The 19820-nt window shown below is 40.2% G+C and overlaps 1 protein-coding gene across 1 annotated transcript in view; it reads left to right on the forward strand.

Moving 5' to 3' along the window:
• LOC306928529 (seizure protein 6 homolog) overlaps positions 1–17259 on the forward strand; it is a 60974-nt gene extending 43715 nt beyond the window's left edge. The window contains exons 8-15 of the mRNA XM_079508732.1: positions 2266–2404; positions 11060–11256; positions 12748–12942; positions 14426–14617; positions 15648–15842; positions 16184–16222; positions 16328–16436; positions 16559–17259. Of these exons, the coding sequence (XP_079364858.1) occupies positions 2266–2404; positions 11060–11256; positions 12748–12942; positions 14426–14617; positions 15648–15842; positions 16184–16222; positions 16328–16436; positions 16559–16718 (1226 nt within the window). The 3' untranslated portion in view covers positions 16719–17259. The remainder of the gene's footprint in view (positions 1–2265; positions 2405–11059; positions 11257–12747; positions 12943–14425; positions 14618–15647; positions 15843–16183; positions 16223–16327; positions 16437–16558) is intronic.
• Positions 17260–19820: the final 2561 nt, after the last annotated feature.

Consider the following 19820-nt stretch of genomic DNA (forward strand, 5'->3'; position numbering starts at 1 on the left):
TGGCCCTGCCATAAAGCCTATTCACCATACTTCTTCAGAACACACACACACGCATGCGCACATGCGCACACACACACACACACACGCACGCACGCACGCACGCACGCACGCACGCACGCACGCATGCACGCACGCACGCACAGTGACAGAGGTGGCTTTATGTCAGGGTCAGTTTTCCAGGACAGTGTGCACAGCTTTCCAAGGTTTGAGTTCAGGAGCCTAGAAAGCCAATTTAAGTTGTTTCAATAGAAGTCGACACTCAAGTCTGATGAATTCACAGCAATTGTATTTATAATACCAACATATTCCACATTCTTCACCCTTTCTGCACTTCAGTGTGTCCTTCTTGTATAGTAGGCCTATGTCATGTTCACAGCTTCAGAACTGTCCATTGACGTGAGGTATTGTAAAATAGACTATTAACATTTGATGTCAAAAGGTCATAAAGACAATTTACCATTCAATCTTGTGAATGGCCTGTACATACTGAAGAAATGAAAAACATCTGCACACCATTGGCCTGTACACACTACCAGTAAGACAATATAGTTAGTATTTATTTTGTATTATATTTAATACTAATTCATATTTATTAACACCCTCCGCGCCATTGCCGACGATTAAAGTCAATTGAAGCCTAATTTTGATAGTGACGCTTATCGCCATTGCCGACGGCCTCCGGCAATTGAGCTTTTATAGCGCGTTCGATTGCTCGAGCCAAAATGCTACTCACGTTAGCCGGTTAGCTAGCTGTGTTGTTAGCACAGAACTGGATCGCCCATCTTAGATCGTCGTCGCCATAAGCATCCATTCTATCCATTTCTTTCAATCGCCTGTAACTCCTATTCCTTGTCCCAGATGGCATTTTTGGTCAAAACAGCGTTTCTTTGACGGCACAGAGCTGACAATCTAGAGCTCTCCGGAGCTCCGGCCTGGATTCACTTTGTAAACAAGGCCCATCCAGCTGTGTGAAAACTCCTAACGTAGGACTACCGGTTGTGGACCGGAAATGGCGGATTTTCAAAATAAGAGCTCAAATTAAAAAAATGCTGGCGTGAATTAGATCCTAATTTTTCAATAAATGATAGCGGTCTAAGTGTTTTAAGGGATTCATAAAAGTGAATAGGATTTGTCAATGGTAACATTGAATGATGACACAGGAGGTGTGGCTTTTATGGCAAGATTATCAGGAGTCTCCCTATTTCTCCCACTGTGCTCTCCCTGTTGGTAATTTCTCCCGTTAATCTACCAATTTCATGCACAATGCATGTGTAAACAGCCTGCCTGTCACTCGTCTGTGCTCACTGAAGCCCGTTTTGCTGTTTGCTGTGGAAAAATGGATGAAACCAACGAGAAACACACTTCTACATTTCAGTCTACTTTGTGCGAAAGCTGCCCCTTTCAAACAACTAACGCACCCACCCACACACACTCACATTGTTTGCGTCTAATATTTTCTATGAGATTTTCAATGTTGACTTTTGATCACATTTGAACACTGAAAAAATAAAATAAACAATAATTAATTAATTGATTAATGTCAGGGCAGGCCATTTGACTGATATTCGAGAAAATCCCTATACTTTCACACAGCCAAATGCTGGCAGGTGTGAGTGGATTTAAAGGAACGCTGAGGATCTGTGTACCTTATCTATTGGCAGTGGTGCAAAGTAACTAAGTACATTTACTTATTGTAAATACTGTACTTAAGCACAGTTGAGGTATTTGTACTTTACTTGAGTATTTCCAATATCCAATACTTTTACTTCTACTCCACTACATCTCAGATACAAATATCCACTACATTTATTTGACAGCTTTAGTTACTCTTTTTTTTATAATGTTTTATTGGGTTTTTTTCCATTTTTAAAATACAAGACATACAAGGAACATGGTACACAGCTTTAGTTACTATAGATACTTTGTACATTTGGACATACATTACCCACTTCAGCTCTATATATTTTGGCCATTTGAAAATAGCCGGTCTACTAGCGATCCACAATGTGTCGCAATGTAACACTTTGGGAGCTTGTAGATCTGCTATTTTCAAATGATTTTTATACAAACTTGTGAAATGGGACCTTCTGCACACTGACTACTCTTACTTTTGGTACTTCATTCAGTACATTTTGATGTGAATACTTTTGTACTTTTGCTCAAGTACATTTGGAATTCCGGACTTTCACAAGTATTTCTATATTGCAGTATTGATACTTTTACTTTAGTGAAAAATAAATGACCACCACTGTGTGTTTCCTCCAGCTGTGTGCAGCGGAGAGATGACCGACTCGGCGGGGGTGGTGCTGTCTCCCAACTGGCCCGAGGCGTACGACCGCGGGCAGGACTGCATCTGGGGCATCCACGTCGAGGAGGACAAGAGGATCATGCTAGACATCCAAGTGTAAGTGACGTCACAGCTGATTGATTGATTGATTGATTGATTGATTGATTTGCATCATCACCGTGACTAAAAACACAATAAAGAAGCGCAAGGGCTCATTTCCATTATGGTCCTCTATTATGTGTGAGTGTACGAAATAATGGAACCAAAATGTTGTCCAAATTCACTCTCAGAGAGGATCCATTTGGAAGAAGAAGCAACGGGTGAGAGGACGGTGGTCAAGTTTGCGCTAATGCTGCAATCCGTACGTTGTAAGTCCTCCCCGAAGTAGAGAGATGCAACTGTAAACTAACACCCGCGATTCAAACCCGGTTCTCCTGCGGGGGGAGACCAAACCTCTACCGCTCAGATAAGACTTAAGAGGACATGTCCGCTGGCCATGGAAGATATTGGGCATTGTGAGCTTCAGGCAGGGCTGCGTGTCAAACAGTAGCAGGTGTCATAGCCGACACTATGGGGTCTACATTTCTCATTGTGAGAGTAGTATTAACATACACTACCACACAGATGGGTTAAAATACAGTTTTACACGTTCGAATGAAGTTCAATATTGTAAAATGCAGCGAATACGTTTAAACAAACAACAAATGTTTAAAAATGGACATAGGTAGGATAGAATAGCTAGTTAGGTAGGTTTCCCCCCAGGGCTGTCCTTGATTTTGAGATACACAAAGGAGGGGTAGGACCTGATAACTTCCTACTCCTTTTTCAAACATGGGATATCATTAAATGATGATGTTAAGATAACTTTGGCACGGGTTTTATTAAAACAAATTATTTCCTTTGTATTTTCTCATTTATTTCGTTATGTTCGAAATAAATAAATGAAATGAAACTGTCAACAAATGTATCCATTTGGTTATATTTGTACGCTCTCTTGAGTTGTAAATGGATCATTTAACAATTATGAGACAGAATTGTCTCACTTTTACTCTCAAATCGAATACACTTACTCTACGTTAGCTGTGGAAAATAGTTTTCGTGACAGCAGGCACAAATGAGATGGGGTTTTTTTCTCTCCAGTATGTTAAGGATTCTGTGCCTTTTCCAGCACACGTTCTGACTAGATTAGCCAGTAAGCCTCTATTCTCACTCTCCCCTGGTGTGTGTCTCTCAGAACAGGCTTTGAAATGAATATGTTCTGCTTGTGAAACCACTCCCAGCCACTTATCCAGACTTCTCAACAGTAATTCGGCTCATACACATGCACAGTGCTATCATGCACAGCCACACAGGCGGACGGACGGACGGACGGACGGACAGACAGTCTTTCACCATCCCTCAGACACTTCACACAGTCAAATCTGTGTTCATGTATCCATTTGTAATTCTGAGAGTGAATATAGAAATGTGGTTTGAGAGGCGGCCTGGGAATCAGAAGGTCACTCACTGGTTCTACCCTTGGCTTGCCCAGTGTGTGTATAAATGTCCCTGAGAAAGACACTTAACAAAAGAGCACTTTAGCACTTCCTAACAGCTCTCCAAGTGCACTCACCTGAACCATCTTAGCATCTTTAGCCATCTTGTGCTGGCTAAAATAATGCGGAAAAATCCCATTCTCAAATACTACAGTGTCAGCAGAAAAAAAATCACAACTGTGTTGAAGTGAGGGGCTCTCTTATCATCATACGTCAACACATCATCTCATTCTGGCCAATCAAAATTTGCGTCCCCACTTTTGTCGTCAATGTTTGAGTTTACACACTTTTGTCTTCTATGCTTGTTTACTCAAACCCTCAAAGCTGGACATAGATGGGGCTCAAAAATCACATTTGTGTGAAGTGAGGGGCGCCCAGCTGTATCTAAATCGGTCACATGATGTTGTCAATGTGTGTTTAACTGCTACTGTAAACAAACATTAAACATTTAACAAACATATGGCTGCTGCCATTCGATTGACGTCATAAGTGCTATAAATATATATTAAAAAGCCCATAGACTTAGCAGCCGTAATCTTCAAAAGCCATGCATTGGAGGGGCTAGCACCCCTCAAACATAGCCGATCTACAAGTTCACTAAGCGTCGTGTTGTGAGTTTGTGACACGTATCTAATAACTACAAGAGCTTGTGACTAAAATAATATCTACATTGAATCCATTGGAACAAAGGTTATTTTTTCCATTTCCTGAAAAGTAACAGCTTTGGACAATGGACATAGAAGGTTTCCACCTATACGGCCTAACACGCAATTTGATGTTTCCACGAGCAGCCATAAAACACTGAGATTTCTGCCAAAAGCAGTTGTTATAGATGCATGTTTAGAGGTCACGTCAGCCCAATGGGTTGACAAGCCTCAAACACAAACCCTGCTGCAAGGCGTTGGCGATGGTGTGATTCATTTTACATACGCTCACAAGGACAGCCTCACACAGACTTAATGTGACTGACGTGAGTGTGATGTTTGTGAGTCACATCAGTCACATCTCTCAGCTTGCTCATCACATCTCCAGCAAAATGACAAAACATTAAAGCCTCCTACATGGAAAAATGTTTGGTCATATTTATTTATACTTCATGAAGCACTGCACTGCAAGGACTTTTACGCACTCGAATAAAAACATTACACCAGGGCTAACCAGGAGAGGGAAAAAAACAATTTTTAGAGAATCAATTAATCAAGGGCAGGGATGAAATGGAACCTGTCAGAGAGTTTAAGTCAATCTAAAGTAAGAACAAAGATTTCCACAGAGCTCAGCAGCTTCTTCCTGTGAGATTGAACGAGTCGTGGCAATAATTGGGGTGGGAGGTGAATGTCCTTGTTCTTGCTGGTTCAGGCATATTGCTTGCGTATGACCCTGCATGATGTCCCAAACTGTTTTTGCCTAGCAATCTCGAAGTTCAAGGTTCATGTATATATTGTTACGCAGGTACAGTACATTATGAGTAAAACATATTTTTGTTCAGCTTCCTTCAGACAATGTAGCAGTGAAGAAAAGGCAAAAAGGGAAATCAGCATTTATCATTGGCTGACACAGTACCCAGTAGTTATATAAACAACTTCACAGTACCTGCTATAAGAGTTTAGGTAGGAACAGGTACGTGTTGGGAGGGAAAGAAAGACCAGATTTGCATTTCCCCCCCGTCCATTGCATTCAAGTATGTCATGAGCTATAGAAATGATAGAAGAAGAGGGTGCTGCTAATGGACAGACTCAAGATCACACAGAGGGCATCATGGCTCCTTTGTTTGCATGCACTTCATGTTGAGATTAAGGCTCCATGGTGGATTTTAAAAGCCAGCCAATAACCATGAGGGCAGCAGACCCTAAAACAGAGTCAGTGCTGCTCTTACACCAAACCCAGGTTAAGGTTTGGTATTATAACAAACATATCAGCAGTGGTGGAAAAAGTACTCCAATGTTGCAGTATAAATACTGCAATATAAAAATACTATATTACAAGTAAAAGTCCAGAATTTCAATTTTTTAAATGTATAAAATCTTTTGAAAATAGCAGATCTACAAGCTCACAATTGTGACCCCCCCCCCCCCCCCAAGCTCTCGCCCAGCTAACAAAAGACTAAGGTTCCAGAATAGCACATCCTGAAGCTGTGTGTGTGTGTGTGTGCGTGTATGCGTGTGTGCGTGCGTGCGTGCGTGCGTGCGTGCGTGCGTGCGTGCCACGCTCCACACGTCCCAAACTCTTCTCCCTTCTGTCTCCAAAATAATGGAAATGCACTTCCCATAGCAATCAGAACTGCAGACTCACTCCCAATCTTCCGCCGTAGTCTGAAAACCCACCTCTTCAGACTTACAAAGTTACAGGCGTATGCATAGGCTCAATTTAGGAAACTTAGATAACATTTTATGTAGACATAGCACTCTAGTTACACATACTGTAGTTTCATCATTATATAGATATTCCACTGTTAGGTTCTAATTAGCTTACGATTCATGATGACTATTTTTATGTATTTGATGCATTCATGGTTTTTGTTCTTGCTTACTGCAAATCGCTCTGGATTAAGAGCTAATTGCCTAAATTGTAAATTGTCTAAATTGTGTGTGTGTGTGTGTGTGTATGTGTGCGTGCCGTCCGTGCGTGCATACAGAGTCAAAGCGGCAACTCTTGTGGATGAGCGTGGTCTCGTTAGGAGGGTGGACACACACTTTGACAATAATGAGAAGACGTTCATTTCAACCCGCTATTATCATTCATCACCATGTCTGTAGCAGCAGTTACAGAGGAACAGTGTACATAATGAGGGCTGATTAATTCATTTAGGCCAAACAGGAGGGTTGGCTCAATGCTAATTAACACAGGAGCAGGAGTCGAGCCGGAGCCATGTTGTTGTAGAGGCAGAACAACAGGTGACTCCAACAGTTGTGATTCCCACCTGCAGTCATAATGATCGTGTCATCTGCACACAGTGGCAGAATGCCTGCCAGTTTAACGCTGTGGAAATTTAGATTTGTTTTTTTGTCAAGTGTTGTCAGACGGGTTAGTAGTCAGTCGTTAATGTAGTAGATAAGACACCTGGCTTCACTCTGACCTCTTGTGGAGATTATTGTGCATTACAATGTGCACTAGGACCCAGGCTGAAGACTTAAGAATAAATAAATAAACAATGACAATAACTATTTCTATAGCACTTATATAACCAACTAACAGCACAGCACAAACAATAAAGTACTACGAGACAAAACAAATGAACACTCTTATGGCATATAAGCAAGTTGCACTATAGCCAGTGAGGAGAGGCTCGGCCACTCGGAGAGCCCAGTAGAAGGCCTCACCATTTGGAAATGTGTTGGTTGGACAGTGGAATTCAGCACCATTCCACAGGAAGGTGGAACGGTCATTTTTCAATAAACCCTGGAGCTCAGTCAGTAGAGGGTCAATGCCCTGGCCTTTAAAAATCAATTCTTTGTAGTTTAATTAAAAAAGGAATAACGTCCAAGCACAAGTAGAGGGAACCTCATTATTTTAAAATGTTGCGAAATATCTGTTTTTGTTGAATGAGTCCTCTCCTCTATTCAGCCCAACCGTTATAAATGAATGCTGCATATATACTTCATTGTGTGACTTGGTTGTACTTCTTCACCACACTTTTTAGATACTTCAAGGCAGCCGTCATACTGCAATTAAATCAATGCTTTGTATAACCCTACCTGATTACATGATGATTACATTATTAACTTAAGTTTCTTAAGTTTTGTTTTGTTTTGTTTTCATCTCTGGTGGAGACAATTCAGTATGATTTATGTCTGCATGTCTCTCTACTCTCTATACATTCTGAAGACAAGACATACAGAAAGATTTACTGAGAGCCTGAGAAGCAAAAGAACTGAATTATACGTATATATCTGACAGTTTACTAAAACCTGTTCAAGCGTTTGGCCCAATGCTTAAACAAAAATTAGGTAACATGGTAACATGCCTTAGGATTTGTGACTGTGTGCTCTGAGCAACCTCACATGGAAACAGTAGTCAACTTTAAGCCTGATTCAATCAGAAATGACTTCCGACTCATAAAGAAAATATCACACCTACTGTACAAGCTCACAAAGCGTTGCATGCTCAGCGCATTATGAGCTTCTAGGTCTGCTAATTCCGGTGCTTGAGACCGCTGTGCGACGAAGCATAAATTAGGCACATTTACTTACTGTATGTCATACAGCATCTTCAACACAGACCTATGTCTTGCCTCATGCTGAGTCTATGGATAGAAAATGGAGGCTTAATTTACTCCATTTGCTGAACACAAGGGGATCAATTTGTCCAGCTCCACCTCATTCTTCTGGGACACAATTTAGTTCAGCTCAAATTTGTATGTCAAGCTTTCTGATGTTTTTCCTCTCACAATATAATGTCAGCAGATGATATTTGGGCTTAATAGGGGCTGCTTAGAGGTCAAACCTGAAGAAAATGTCAGAAACCCTTAAATACAATCTGGTTTATTTATTACCATTTATTTGCTACATGACTGACTCATTTTACATAATTTCATGTATGTGTTCACACACATGCAAAGAGGAGAGAGTCGTAAACTGCTCCCAATTGAGAATAATTCTATAGCAATGTGCAAAGTTCCTATACAGTATGTCCAATAATATTTCTTGCATAGAGGAAAGTCAATAGGATGACCAAAAGCAGTGTAGTTCTACCTCTTTGGAGCATGAATGTGCTCAGCAGATTTTATGGAAACCTGCCCAGTAGATGTTTTGTTTGTGTGAAAGTGGAATATTTGGCCTAATGTTAATTGGCACAAGAGGGAAGGCCATGGTTAGGTCAATCTGGATCAGAATGCTATACAGTTGGGTGCCACCGATATTGTCCCTTATCATTTGACCCATTTAGGCCTGACCTCAACATTTAAAAAAATCCTTCTAAATCCTCCAGTTTTCTGAAATAAATATTTTCACGATTTTTCAAAAATAGCAGTCCTACAAGCTCATAGCGCGCTACCGAGTGGCGCGCTATGAGCTTGTAGATCTGCTATTTTTCAATAGCTAAATTATAACATAATGTTTAAAACACCAAAAGGGGTTCCCGCCCAAAATGGGTTAACTGTCCTTTTGCGCAGATCACGCAAACCTCAGCAAAAAGAAAAGGACAATATCGATGGCCTCCAACTGTACGTTGGATCATCTTTAGAGCCCTGTGGGGCTTGAAATAGATGGGAGATACAAATAGGAAAGCAAATATGCCATCAGGCTAACACAAAGAAAGAGAAAGGGGAGAGAAAAAAATAACTCTCCCAAATGACTTGAGTAATGCTTGAATCATAACTTGTGGAAGAAACTGGGGGCGGGGTGTTTGAAATATGACTTCCACATCTGCCACTCATTGGGACACATTCTTAAGAAGGGAGGAAGATAAATTATTTTGGCCTACATTTTAAACAAACAGTCTCATGGGTATCTCAAAATAGCGTTATATCCAGCCAGTGTATATTCCAGTAGATGCAGAGTAAATCTAAATGTGCTGTATATCTGATGCAGGAGACAGGTGAATGATAGCTACAAGACAATGTTTTCCATCCAAGGTTGACTGGAGAATGCAGCTAACCCTCCTTTTTTCACCACCCTTAAGTGCTCACCAAGACAGCCAGTGAACATTAACAGAAGACAACCCACAGATGCGCTCAAAGACCTGCACAGCTATTTTGACACCTGCCTTGAGGCACATAAAGAACAACCGCAGAGTTTTCCCTGCAGATTATTTCAGCAGGGAACTACGACGGGTTCCGCGGCTTATTATTTCTCCTTCCTCCCCGCGCTTGCCCTCCCCTATCTCTGAATAAATGTCAAGCTTTGCTCTCGCTCAGAAAAGAGGGCAAGGACTTATGAATCTCTATATGGAAAGGTTAATGCATTCTTAAGTTAATCAGTTACAGCAGAGCTTACGGCAAACTGTGTTTTCCGTGAGTTGCCAACTCGCCATTGTATTTGCTCTCACACACGTGTCCAATATAATGAATGAGTATGATTATTTCAGTTTTCTCCATTATAGATTCAATTACTTCAATTCATTCAATACCTTTTCCCTCTTCCCGTATTTTGTGGTCAGGGTCGTGGCTGCCAGGATGTTTAAGTTGTTTGCTTTTTGTAAGAAAACCTAAATACTAAGTTGAAGGATTCACAGTCATTTGTGCAAACTGGAAAAGTTTGCCTTTTTCCAAGAGGGGACATTACAGTTGGAGGCCATCGATATTGTCCTTTTCTTTTTGCTGAGGTTTGCGTGATCTGCGCAAAAGGACAGTTAACCCATTTTGGGCGGGAACCCCTTTTGGTGTTTTAAACATTGTTATAATTTAGCTATTGAAAAATAGCAGATCTACAAGCTCATAGCGCGCCACCGAGTGGCGCGCTACGAGCTTTGTAGGTCTGCTATTTTTGAAAAATCGTGAAAATATTTATTTCAGAAAACTGGAGGATTTAGAAGGATTTTTTTAAATTTTGAGGTCAGGCCTAAATGGGTCAAATGATAAGGGTCAATATCGGTGGCACCCAACTGTACTGACTCAATAATCATGGCATTGATGCTGTGTTCATTTAGGGAACGGCTAAGAATGTTTATTGGTGTTTATTATGCTGTCGTATTTGCAAATAATATTATTTATAGTGTGGTACATTTGTGAGAGCAGAGTAGCGGCAGAGAAAAATGTATGTTGAATTATTTAGTGCTCTTTACAACACATCAGAGTCATCCATTGTCTACACACTGCAGGCTGCAAAATACAGCACAAATGCACGTAAATATTCCTCTCATGTATCTAATACACAGAAGTGTTCAAAGCTCTACCCTACAAGATCATCAAGGTTATGTCTGGGAACGTATCCAGCTATTTATTTTGTGTAAATGATGCCTGAATGCCTCAGTATTATGGTCTCCCTCTGTGAATACTCAATTGATTTAATCGATTATTTAAAGAATATAGAATAATAAAACGATACAAAACATACAGAACGCTTGTAGATCAGCTATTTTCCTATTTTTGTGACACCATTGCAAGGTGAAGTATAATATAGCGCTTAAGTGGTTAATCAATCATACTAATCGATTTAGCCAATATTAATACAAACTTCTCGTTCTCGTAAATGTTAATAAAAACATGCTTCTTGATTATTTAATTAATCGCAAAAGCACATTGAATAATCGCTAAGAAAAGAATGAATTGTAAATCCTAACTCGCAACATAATTTCTCCACAGACTCCATGTTGGCAAGAATGACCTCTTGACCTTCTATGATGGTGATGACCTCACAGCCAACATCCTGGGTCAGTACAGTGGCACCCGGTCGCGCTTCAAGCTGTACACCTCCATGGCCGATGTGACCATCCAGTTCCAGTCCGACCCCGCCACCAACATCTACGGCTACAACAACGGATTCACCATCCACTTTTTTGGTGAGGGGCCGTCACTGATGAAACATTGCCTTCCTTATTCTTAATCACATTAGCCCTAGCATGCCTTTTCTGGGAATGTCGTAATGGGTGGAAATAGGCAAACATCGTAGGCATGTAACGATTATCGATATATATCGATATAAATCCAGAGGATATGAATCGATTTAATAAAATAAAAAAATCGATTTTCAAAAAAGATTTTGAAAAGCATCCTGTGGATTGTGAGTGTCAAAACAATTATTATTCTGTCAGTTGAACAGCTCTAGAAAACAGTTCCTTGATGACATCATGAGTTCTTGCTTTCTCCTTTAGGAGATTGTTCACAACTGGCTTATGTTCACAAATCCTGACAAACAGAAGGACATTGTTAAGATTATCCACATGCTCAGAATAGCAATAATACATAAAAGATAGTGTGCTATTAAACCATAATATATTGGCACTGCTGCGGTCGTCTGCAGTGGACCGACCGAGTGCCGTAGATAGATCATTCTTCTTTTTGTTTTCTCCAACAATGATTCATTTTTTTCTCCAAAAATGAATGGACAATTTTTTAGTGGGCCCAGAAAACCATGCCCACTGCTATCTGAGGTATTATTATTATTATTATTATTATTATTATTATTTGTTATTAGTATTATTATTAGAGTGTTTAAATCAAACCACACTTTCATAGTCTAGTCTATATTTATGACTATATGAAAGAGAGAAACACAAGCGTATTGTTCCATGGAGAAAAAAAAAATATATAATTATAAATAAATAATTGGTTCAAATCCAATATATTTGATGAAGTCATTACAATTTGTTTTCGCCTAGTAGCAAACTGATGCTGGTTATAACCTCGTTTGGTTTCTGACGGCTGGATACTGTTGCTAGGTTACAGGTATAATAAGGTAAATAAAACAGAGTGATACGTTCATAGGGAGTCGGTGGGGTTATCAGGCGATATTTGCACTCATTAGACTAGAAACTGTCATACTGTAGTGTACACAGTACACACAGTAAAATCCTCAGTATTCATTCCATTTGTACAAATGTAACCCGAAGGACCCTTAAAAGGGGTTATAGTAAAAAATCACAACCGTTTGAAGTGAGGAGCGCTCTTATCGTCATGCATCATCATACATTCCGTGCTCAGCCAATCAAATCATCACAAATGTCATTCTGGCCAATCACTTTTGGCGTGTTCACTTTTCTGCCCTCACTTTTATCTTCAATATGTACTTTTCTTATCACTTACTTATCATGGTTTTCATAATTGCATTATAGACAGTAATGGCACAGCCCTTGTGTGAAATGGGACATTCTGCATAATGAGTACTTTCTATGTTTGGTACTTTAAGTACATTTTGATACCAATACTTTTGTACTTTTAGATACCAATACTTTTGTACTTTTATTGACTATTACTTGTAAGGGAGTATTTCTACATTGCCGCATTGATACCCAAGTAACAAATGTGAGTAATTCTTCCATCTCCCTCTACAGAGGTGCCGCGGAACGACACGTGTCCAGAGCTGCCGGAGATCACCAACGGCTGGAAGAGCACTTCCCACCCGGACCTCATCCAGGGCACGGTGATCACGTATCAGTGCTACCCCGGCTACGAGGTGCTGGGCTCAGAGATCCTCATGTGTCAGTGGGACCTCACCTGGAGTGGAGAAGTGCCCACGTGTCGGGAAGGTGGGGGAGGGCACCTCAATATTTCCCCACTCTTTTTTTTCCTGTTGTCCTTCCAGAAGCCAAGTTGTACGGGACAATTATTTGTTAAAACTCTAAATCACTGGTTCTCAAAAAGTGGGGCCCGGGGATGGGGTCCACTTAAGCCGTATAATATTCAATAAAATCACACCTGTGTGAAGTGAGGGGCGCTCTTATCATCACACATCATCTCATTCCGTCCTCACCTTCGTCATATCGCCCCTCAAAAATAGGCAATAGGTGTGTGTGTGTGTGTGTGTGTGTGTGTGTGTGTGTGTGTGTGTGTGTGTGTGTGTGTGTGTGTGTGTGCATCACAAACTAACGGCTGAAAGGTACAAATAAATACAAATAGAAAACAGCAGTCAACAATGCAGTGAGGCCAGACAGCATTGGACAAGCCATCACCAACCACAGCTTCTCCACTGCATCAGACTGGCATGCAGACTTTCCCTCTCACAAAACTTTTAACTGGTGCAGTGGTGTTAGGAGAACTTAGGACCTCAGGATTGGCGGCTTCTATCTGCCTGTTTAGAAAGGGCTTATATGCTGATCGCTCATGATGTAATTTTGTCCTCTAGTGACCTACCTCCCTCTAGTGGCTACACTTGGTTTAAATAAAGTCTATCTTGAGCTTGGATGATGTTTTTGGTTATGTTTAATATAGCAGTAGTGATGAGTAAAAGCTTATAGCAGTAGTGCTGAGCAATCACTACACAATGCCAATACAATATGGAAAACACTGATATTAATGGTTAATTACTTTGAATAATAGGCATCAAACTCCACAGAATGAGAATAGAAGACGCTAAACATTTTAAACAATATAAACAGTTACAGTATTTATCACATTGAATCTTGTTATTATGTTGCTTGTGTTAACCCATCCTTTCAATCCAGGAAAGCATCTGTGTCATTTCATATTTTATATCTGCGACAGAGGCTGAGAAATTATTTCTTCAGTGAACATTGAGAATTCTGTAAAAGAAACAAATCTGTGTTTTTAGCATCGGCCTCAGGTGTAAATTTCTCAAGTCATGCAAAATAGGTTTTCAATAGGTTTTCAATGTAATGAGTCCCGGGATGCAGGGATAGTCTTTTAGATGAGTCCCAGGGACATTTTATGAGTCCCACTTCAACAACATTAGGAGTCATATTTTGCCATTTTTACAAATTGCAGCATTTAACTCCCATTTTATTTTATATGGTTATAATGTGGTTATATTCATGTAGAAAACAGAAGAAGAAATGATTATTATAACTAAAGCTAGCAAAATAAACTAGAATAAAAAACAGTACAGTAGTACAGTAGTTCATCCCGTGGATGCAGAGGTCGTTGTTTTATTGCGTCCCTTAACTATAAACTGCATTTTGGGATGCAAAATGCACCCTATTTTAATCTCTGGTCATGTGATTGTTATTATTATTAACACAGTTCTGTACGATGTGATTTTATGTGCCGGACCAGTATTGATGTGTCAAGACCCAGGGAATGTGGAGCACAGTCGCAAGGTGCAGACGGGCAGCCGCTTTGCAGTGGGATCAACAGTGCAGTATACCTGCAATAAGGGCTATAGCCTGTCTGGCAGCAGCCTGCTCACCTGTTACAACAGAGACTCAGCCATCCCCAAGTGGAGCGAGAGGCTGCCCAAATGCATCCGTGAGTCAACAGAAACACGCACACAAGCAGGCACGCACACACAGGATTATGTGATTACACTTTGTCCTTTACAGCAGTGGTTCTCAACCAGAGGTCCGGGGACCACCAGAGGACGTGTGGTCCTTGAGGGGGTTCCACGTGGTCCCCAGCTAAATGATGGAGTCGATAACCAAATGGACCCTTAAAAGGGTCCATTTGTTTTCATTTTACACTCTCAAAAGTTAAATTATTGTTAAACATGTAGACGAATTGTTTTGATTGTTTGCCTGTTATCTCTCCTATGGTACCAACATCAATACAGCATGGAAATGTGGACGTATTCTTTAGTTTTGGGTCTGAGAGGCTAAATCTCATCAAGTGGTGGTCCGTGGCTCAAATGCAGAATAAATAATGGGCCTTATATGAAAAGGGTTGACAACCACTGCTTTACAGTACATACTGTAAGATTACTTTTTCCGAGGCAACCAGGCTGAATCAGCACTTACAGAGCTTTTTTTCCCTTATCATCATGATAGTTTCTCAGTGGCCCGCCATGTTTAAAACGTGTTTAAAAATGCATATTGTACCGTTGTTAAATGTATCGAAAATAAAATAAAATGTTTAAATAATATTTGGTATAGGTAAAATACAAGAAATCGTATGAATAGGCGTAGTGTGGGGGAAAAGGCTTGAAACGAAAGGCTTGATATGCTTTGTTGTGCTGATCTGCGAGTCGCAGAGACGAGTTTATAGTAAGGCTTGTACATTTTCAGTGGGCAACGCCACACACAGGTAAGAATAAATATGTAATCTGTAATGGAATAGAAATCACTTCTTATACTAAAATGATCTACAGGTTATGTGCAATGTGTAGCAGGGTGGCTCAGAGCCTCAGCCTGATGTCCGCAAAAGTCTAATATCTCCCCCGGTCCATTGTCGTCTAGTGGTTAACATATAGGACTTTCACACGGGAGACCTGAGTTTGACTCCCGGGCGTTACAAATGCATGCATTGTCACACGCGTTGTCACCCTCTCTTCTCTTCCTGTCAGCTGAGCGGTACGAGCCCTGCAGGAACCCTGGTGCCCCCTCCACCAGCATGCAGAGCTCAGAGAAGGCCTTCTACCAGGCGGGGGAGACGCTCACATTCTCCTGCCACACCGGATATGACCTGCAGGGGGAGCCCACCATCCACTGCATCCCCGGTCACCCGTCACAGTGGAACGGCACGCCCCCCGCCTGCAGAGGTGGGTAATGACTACACGCCATAATTATGCATTATGCAACATGCCACACACAGGAAAATAAAAGGTGCAAACTGGAAACGAAACAGCTTGGTTAAAAAAAAAAGACCCTTTTAAACCCTATATCCACTTAAACCCTCCATTGACCGGTGTCACCCACGGGTCTATCCTTGGATCTGCAATTTCTTTCTCCTCCTCAAACACCAATTCACTTCGCAAAAAATTGCTGAGCTGTGCTTGTGAGCTTGATCTGCTATTTTCTGTGAATGGATGGCTATAGCACAGTACTAGCTTTTTGACTGTACTTTTTGGCTACTCACTAAACTGTGATTACTCTTTTCTAGCATCCTCAACCCAATATGTGAATGAACGTAGGCTGGATGGTATGTCATTACAATGAAGCATTGCAATATCATTAGAATTGTTTGTCTATTACCGAGGAGCCTCCATACAACAATAATGTGTTTTTTCTATCTTTCTTATTTTAGTCGCTGATTCAGAATATGGTATGGATGGCACCCATGTAGCCCTCGCAGTTTTTGTTCCAACTGCAGTCATTTTGGTCATTGTCCTTGGAATGTACATCTACTTTGCAAAGTAAGCAGCAGGGAAAAGTTGATTTACAACATATTATCATTTGCAATTTATCTTTACTCCTATCATTACATTTTTCACATTTAAACAAGCTTTTATACAATGCTTCTCTCCTCGTCACGCAGATTCCAGGGGAAGTCTATCAGAATGCCGTCATCCTTGCCTCCGTATGACAATATGACTGAAGAGTCAGCTTTTGAAAACCCTGTATATGACAGCGGAGTAAGTACAGATTTCATGAATCTACAAGACGTGGATTCACAGAACACCATCGTGCTGTCCTGATCCATCATCAACCATCTGGCACAACCCCGCCTGCCATTTCATGTTTCACCAGGAGAGGGCAATGTCCACCTCATCTTCCATCCCATCGACAGGAATGCACTGACCTCCAAACTGGTCCTGCTTCAACAGGCACTTTGACCTCTCAAGCGAATGCTTAGTTTTAAAACTTTTTTTTGTGTTTCACTTTCAACTTCCATCTAAAAGGTCCTTGTAGACTGATGCGTTTTTCTGAAAAGCAGCAGAAAGAACGGTGGAAGGACGTCTGCAAGGATCTTAAGGGTTTTACATTTGGATTTCTAAATAGCAAGAGTCTGAAGACTTAATGCTAACCAAATGACAAAATGGTGTATACAGTAGTTCATCCCCATCTCCGTTGCATGGTTCAATGTTTTTGTTTTGGAAAATGTTGATGTGACCACCAGTCACATGCTGACTCATATTCATGCTTGTTTTGTGCAACTGTGCATCTATCTATTATTTCACGATCACAATAATATACATGTATGTATGTATGTATGTATGTGTGTATGTATGTATGTATGTATGTGTAATGTATGTATGGTACTGTATGTATGTTACTGTATGTATGGTACTGTATGTATGGTATGTACTGTACGTATGTACTTTACTATTGGCTGTTGTATGTCCAGTGACTCTTTCGTTTACTATTCTTGTCATGTGTAGAGTATGAGTATCTAGTCTGACTGGAGCATCCTTCCATTTTGTTCCTCCTCCCCTCAGCGCCGGCAGACACATAGATACTAGCGTCAATGTATGTCTGTCGCACTTCGGAGCTATGAGGCGAGGCCTCCTTCTGAAGCCGACAGTCGACCATAAAGAAAACATCTCAACTCACTCAATGTCACCTGCCCTTGCAGCCATATAGGTTTGACTACCTCTGCCAGCCTGCCACCCATACAATTACAGAAACTCAAAGAAGGACTGCACTGCAACCGATCCAACCAATGTCCTTGTTCTTCTACTCCTCCCACTTTCACTGTCAAAATAAAGTGTATAGAAGTAATGAATGATGTTAATGACTGCAACCAATCAGAAATTAGTCTGATCCTATTGCTGTGAGACAAAAGCATGATGCTTTGAACCAACAAACAGTGTTTTGAAACACCTTTCAGAGTTTTTCAATTCTTAGACCATCAAAGTGAAGAGATTGTTCCTTGTACACTAACAACACGTTTGGTATTATTTTTTTATCTCAATCTTTGTTTGAACCAGACACACATTGGTGTCTCAATAGGGAGCTCTGGTGACTTTCTAGAAATAATTGACTCTGTTGAACATACTGTCGAGGCTTGTTGTGACTTTACAGGGACTGTAGTGTCTAGTGCCTCAGCTCTCAGCTAGGGCCCTGGGCTCACTGGATTATGGACAGTACATTTATTAGTAGTCAATGCATGTACCTTTTGCACCCAGGAGCCTCTCAGGTGATAAGAGTCATCATATTGCAGGAGTGAGCATGCAGGCAACCCTCCTCCACTGTTCTCCTTTCAATTATCATTTAAATGCTATAAGAAACGGTTCCACCAAAGTGAAATAGTCGTGTAGGGGATTGGAAAAGTAATTAATTAAGTCATTCATAATGAAGATATTTGAACCTGCTCTAATATCAAGGAAGTTATTATTAGTCTGTCTTATTCAGTTTTATTTATGCTAAATAAAACATTAAGTAGGAAATGATGTTATGTTAAATAGGACATGTATGGTTCAACACGAATGAAGCCTTGAATTTCATGTAAGCATACATTCATTTGGCGTTGTTGATAAATAAATATTAACATTAAATTTCTTGGCGGGTGTGGTTTGAGATTGAAAAGCGGATGAATCTGCAATAAACGATAAGAAAATAATAATAACAGAACTGAATTTGAGGTTAAATGTGCATTTGAAAAAATGTGCATAATATTTAGGTATCTAGCTGGACGTGCCCCCTAAAGTAAAGTCCCAATCCTTTTCTAAAACTAATTTATACGTGTTCTTAATCGTAAGGGAACAACAAAAACTTGAAGGGTGTTTTAAATCACATTTAACATACTCTACCACAACTACTCTTTAGTTTTAAAATAGTGCATGGTTTCAATATCTGTAATGTTTTCAAAGCACAATCACAGTGCTTCAAGACACTTTTTTTCTACAAAATCCTCAGTGATAAATCTACCCATTTGTAACTCTGAGAGTGTAAAAATGTAATAATTAGGCATACATTATTTTGTACACTCTCAGTAGTGTTAAATAAACATATATAACCTTGCAGTATACCCACAGCCCTTCACCCCCACCCAGCCCACTCTGTCTTGATGATAAAACAAAACACATCAAACGTTGATACAATTGTGATGCTGACCATAGTATTGTGATGGTACTGTATGGCCACAGTGAGTTAGTATACCACTATATTTTATTAATGCTGCTTGTGTGTCGTTTCTTTTTTTCTTATTTTTTTTTAAGTATACAACATGCTGCACTTTATTATAGGGGGCATACATAGTCAATTAAGTGATTGGTGAGCATTCTAAAAAAATACTCTTTGAAAGTACATTTGTAAATTACTGTAAAAAACTATGAATTAAAGTAATTCTTACATTAGGTTACTATGTTTAGCGACTGAGATGTAAAGATTATTTGTTTGGCAGTGATGTTTTATTACTAGTTCACTGACAAATCATCCCTACAAAATATTTTAGTTTATAAAAATTTAAAAATTGCATTGTTAAAAGCAGGTGTTTTTATATTATCATGTTAAAGGAGAATTCCATACTAAAAGGCTTTCTTACCTTTCTTTGTAGTTGTTACGTCCCCACCAAAGAGGTCCAGGTGTTATTTTGTGCAAAAGCTCCTTATTGTCTATTTCCCCTACCATAAGCCCTAAATGAATTGCATTGAATGGGAATTGAATGGGGCTATGGGGTGTTGTGCTAATTCGCTTATTTCCATCGCTCAAAATTATTATGTTTTTGTCCTCTCTTCATAATGTAAATAATATCCCAAGCGGCACACTTTACTACAGGGGTCGGCAACTGAGATTGTCCTCGGGCCAATATTATTCCCAGACATTCCATCGCGGGCCGGCCGTCTAATTCGGGTCTA

Source organism: Electrona antarctica, assembly GCF_951216825.1.
Source record: "Electrona antarctica genome assembly, chromosome: 8".
Taxonomy (NCBI): Eukaryota; Metazoa; Chordata; class Actinopteri; order Myctophiformes; family Myctophidae; genus Electrona; species Electrona antarctica.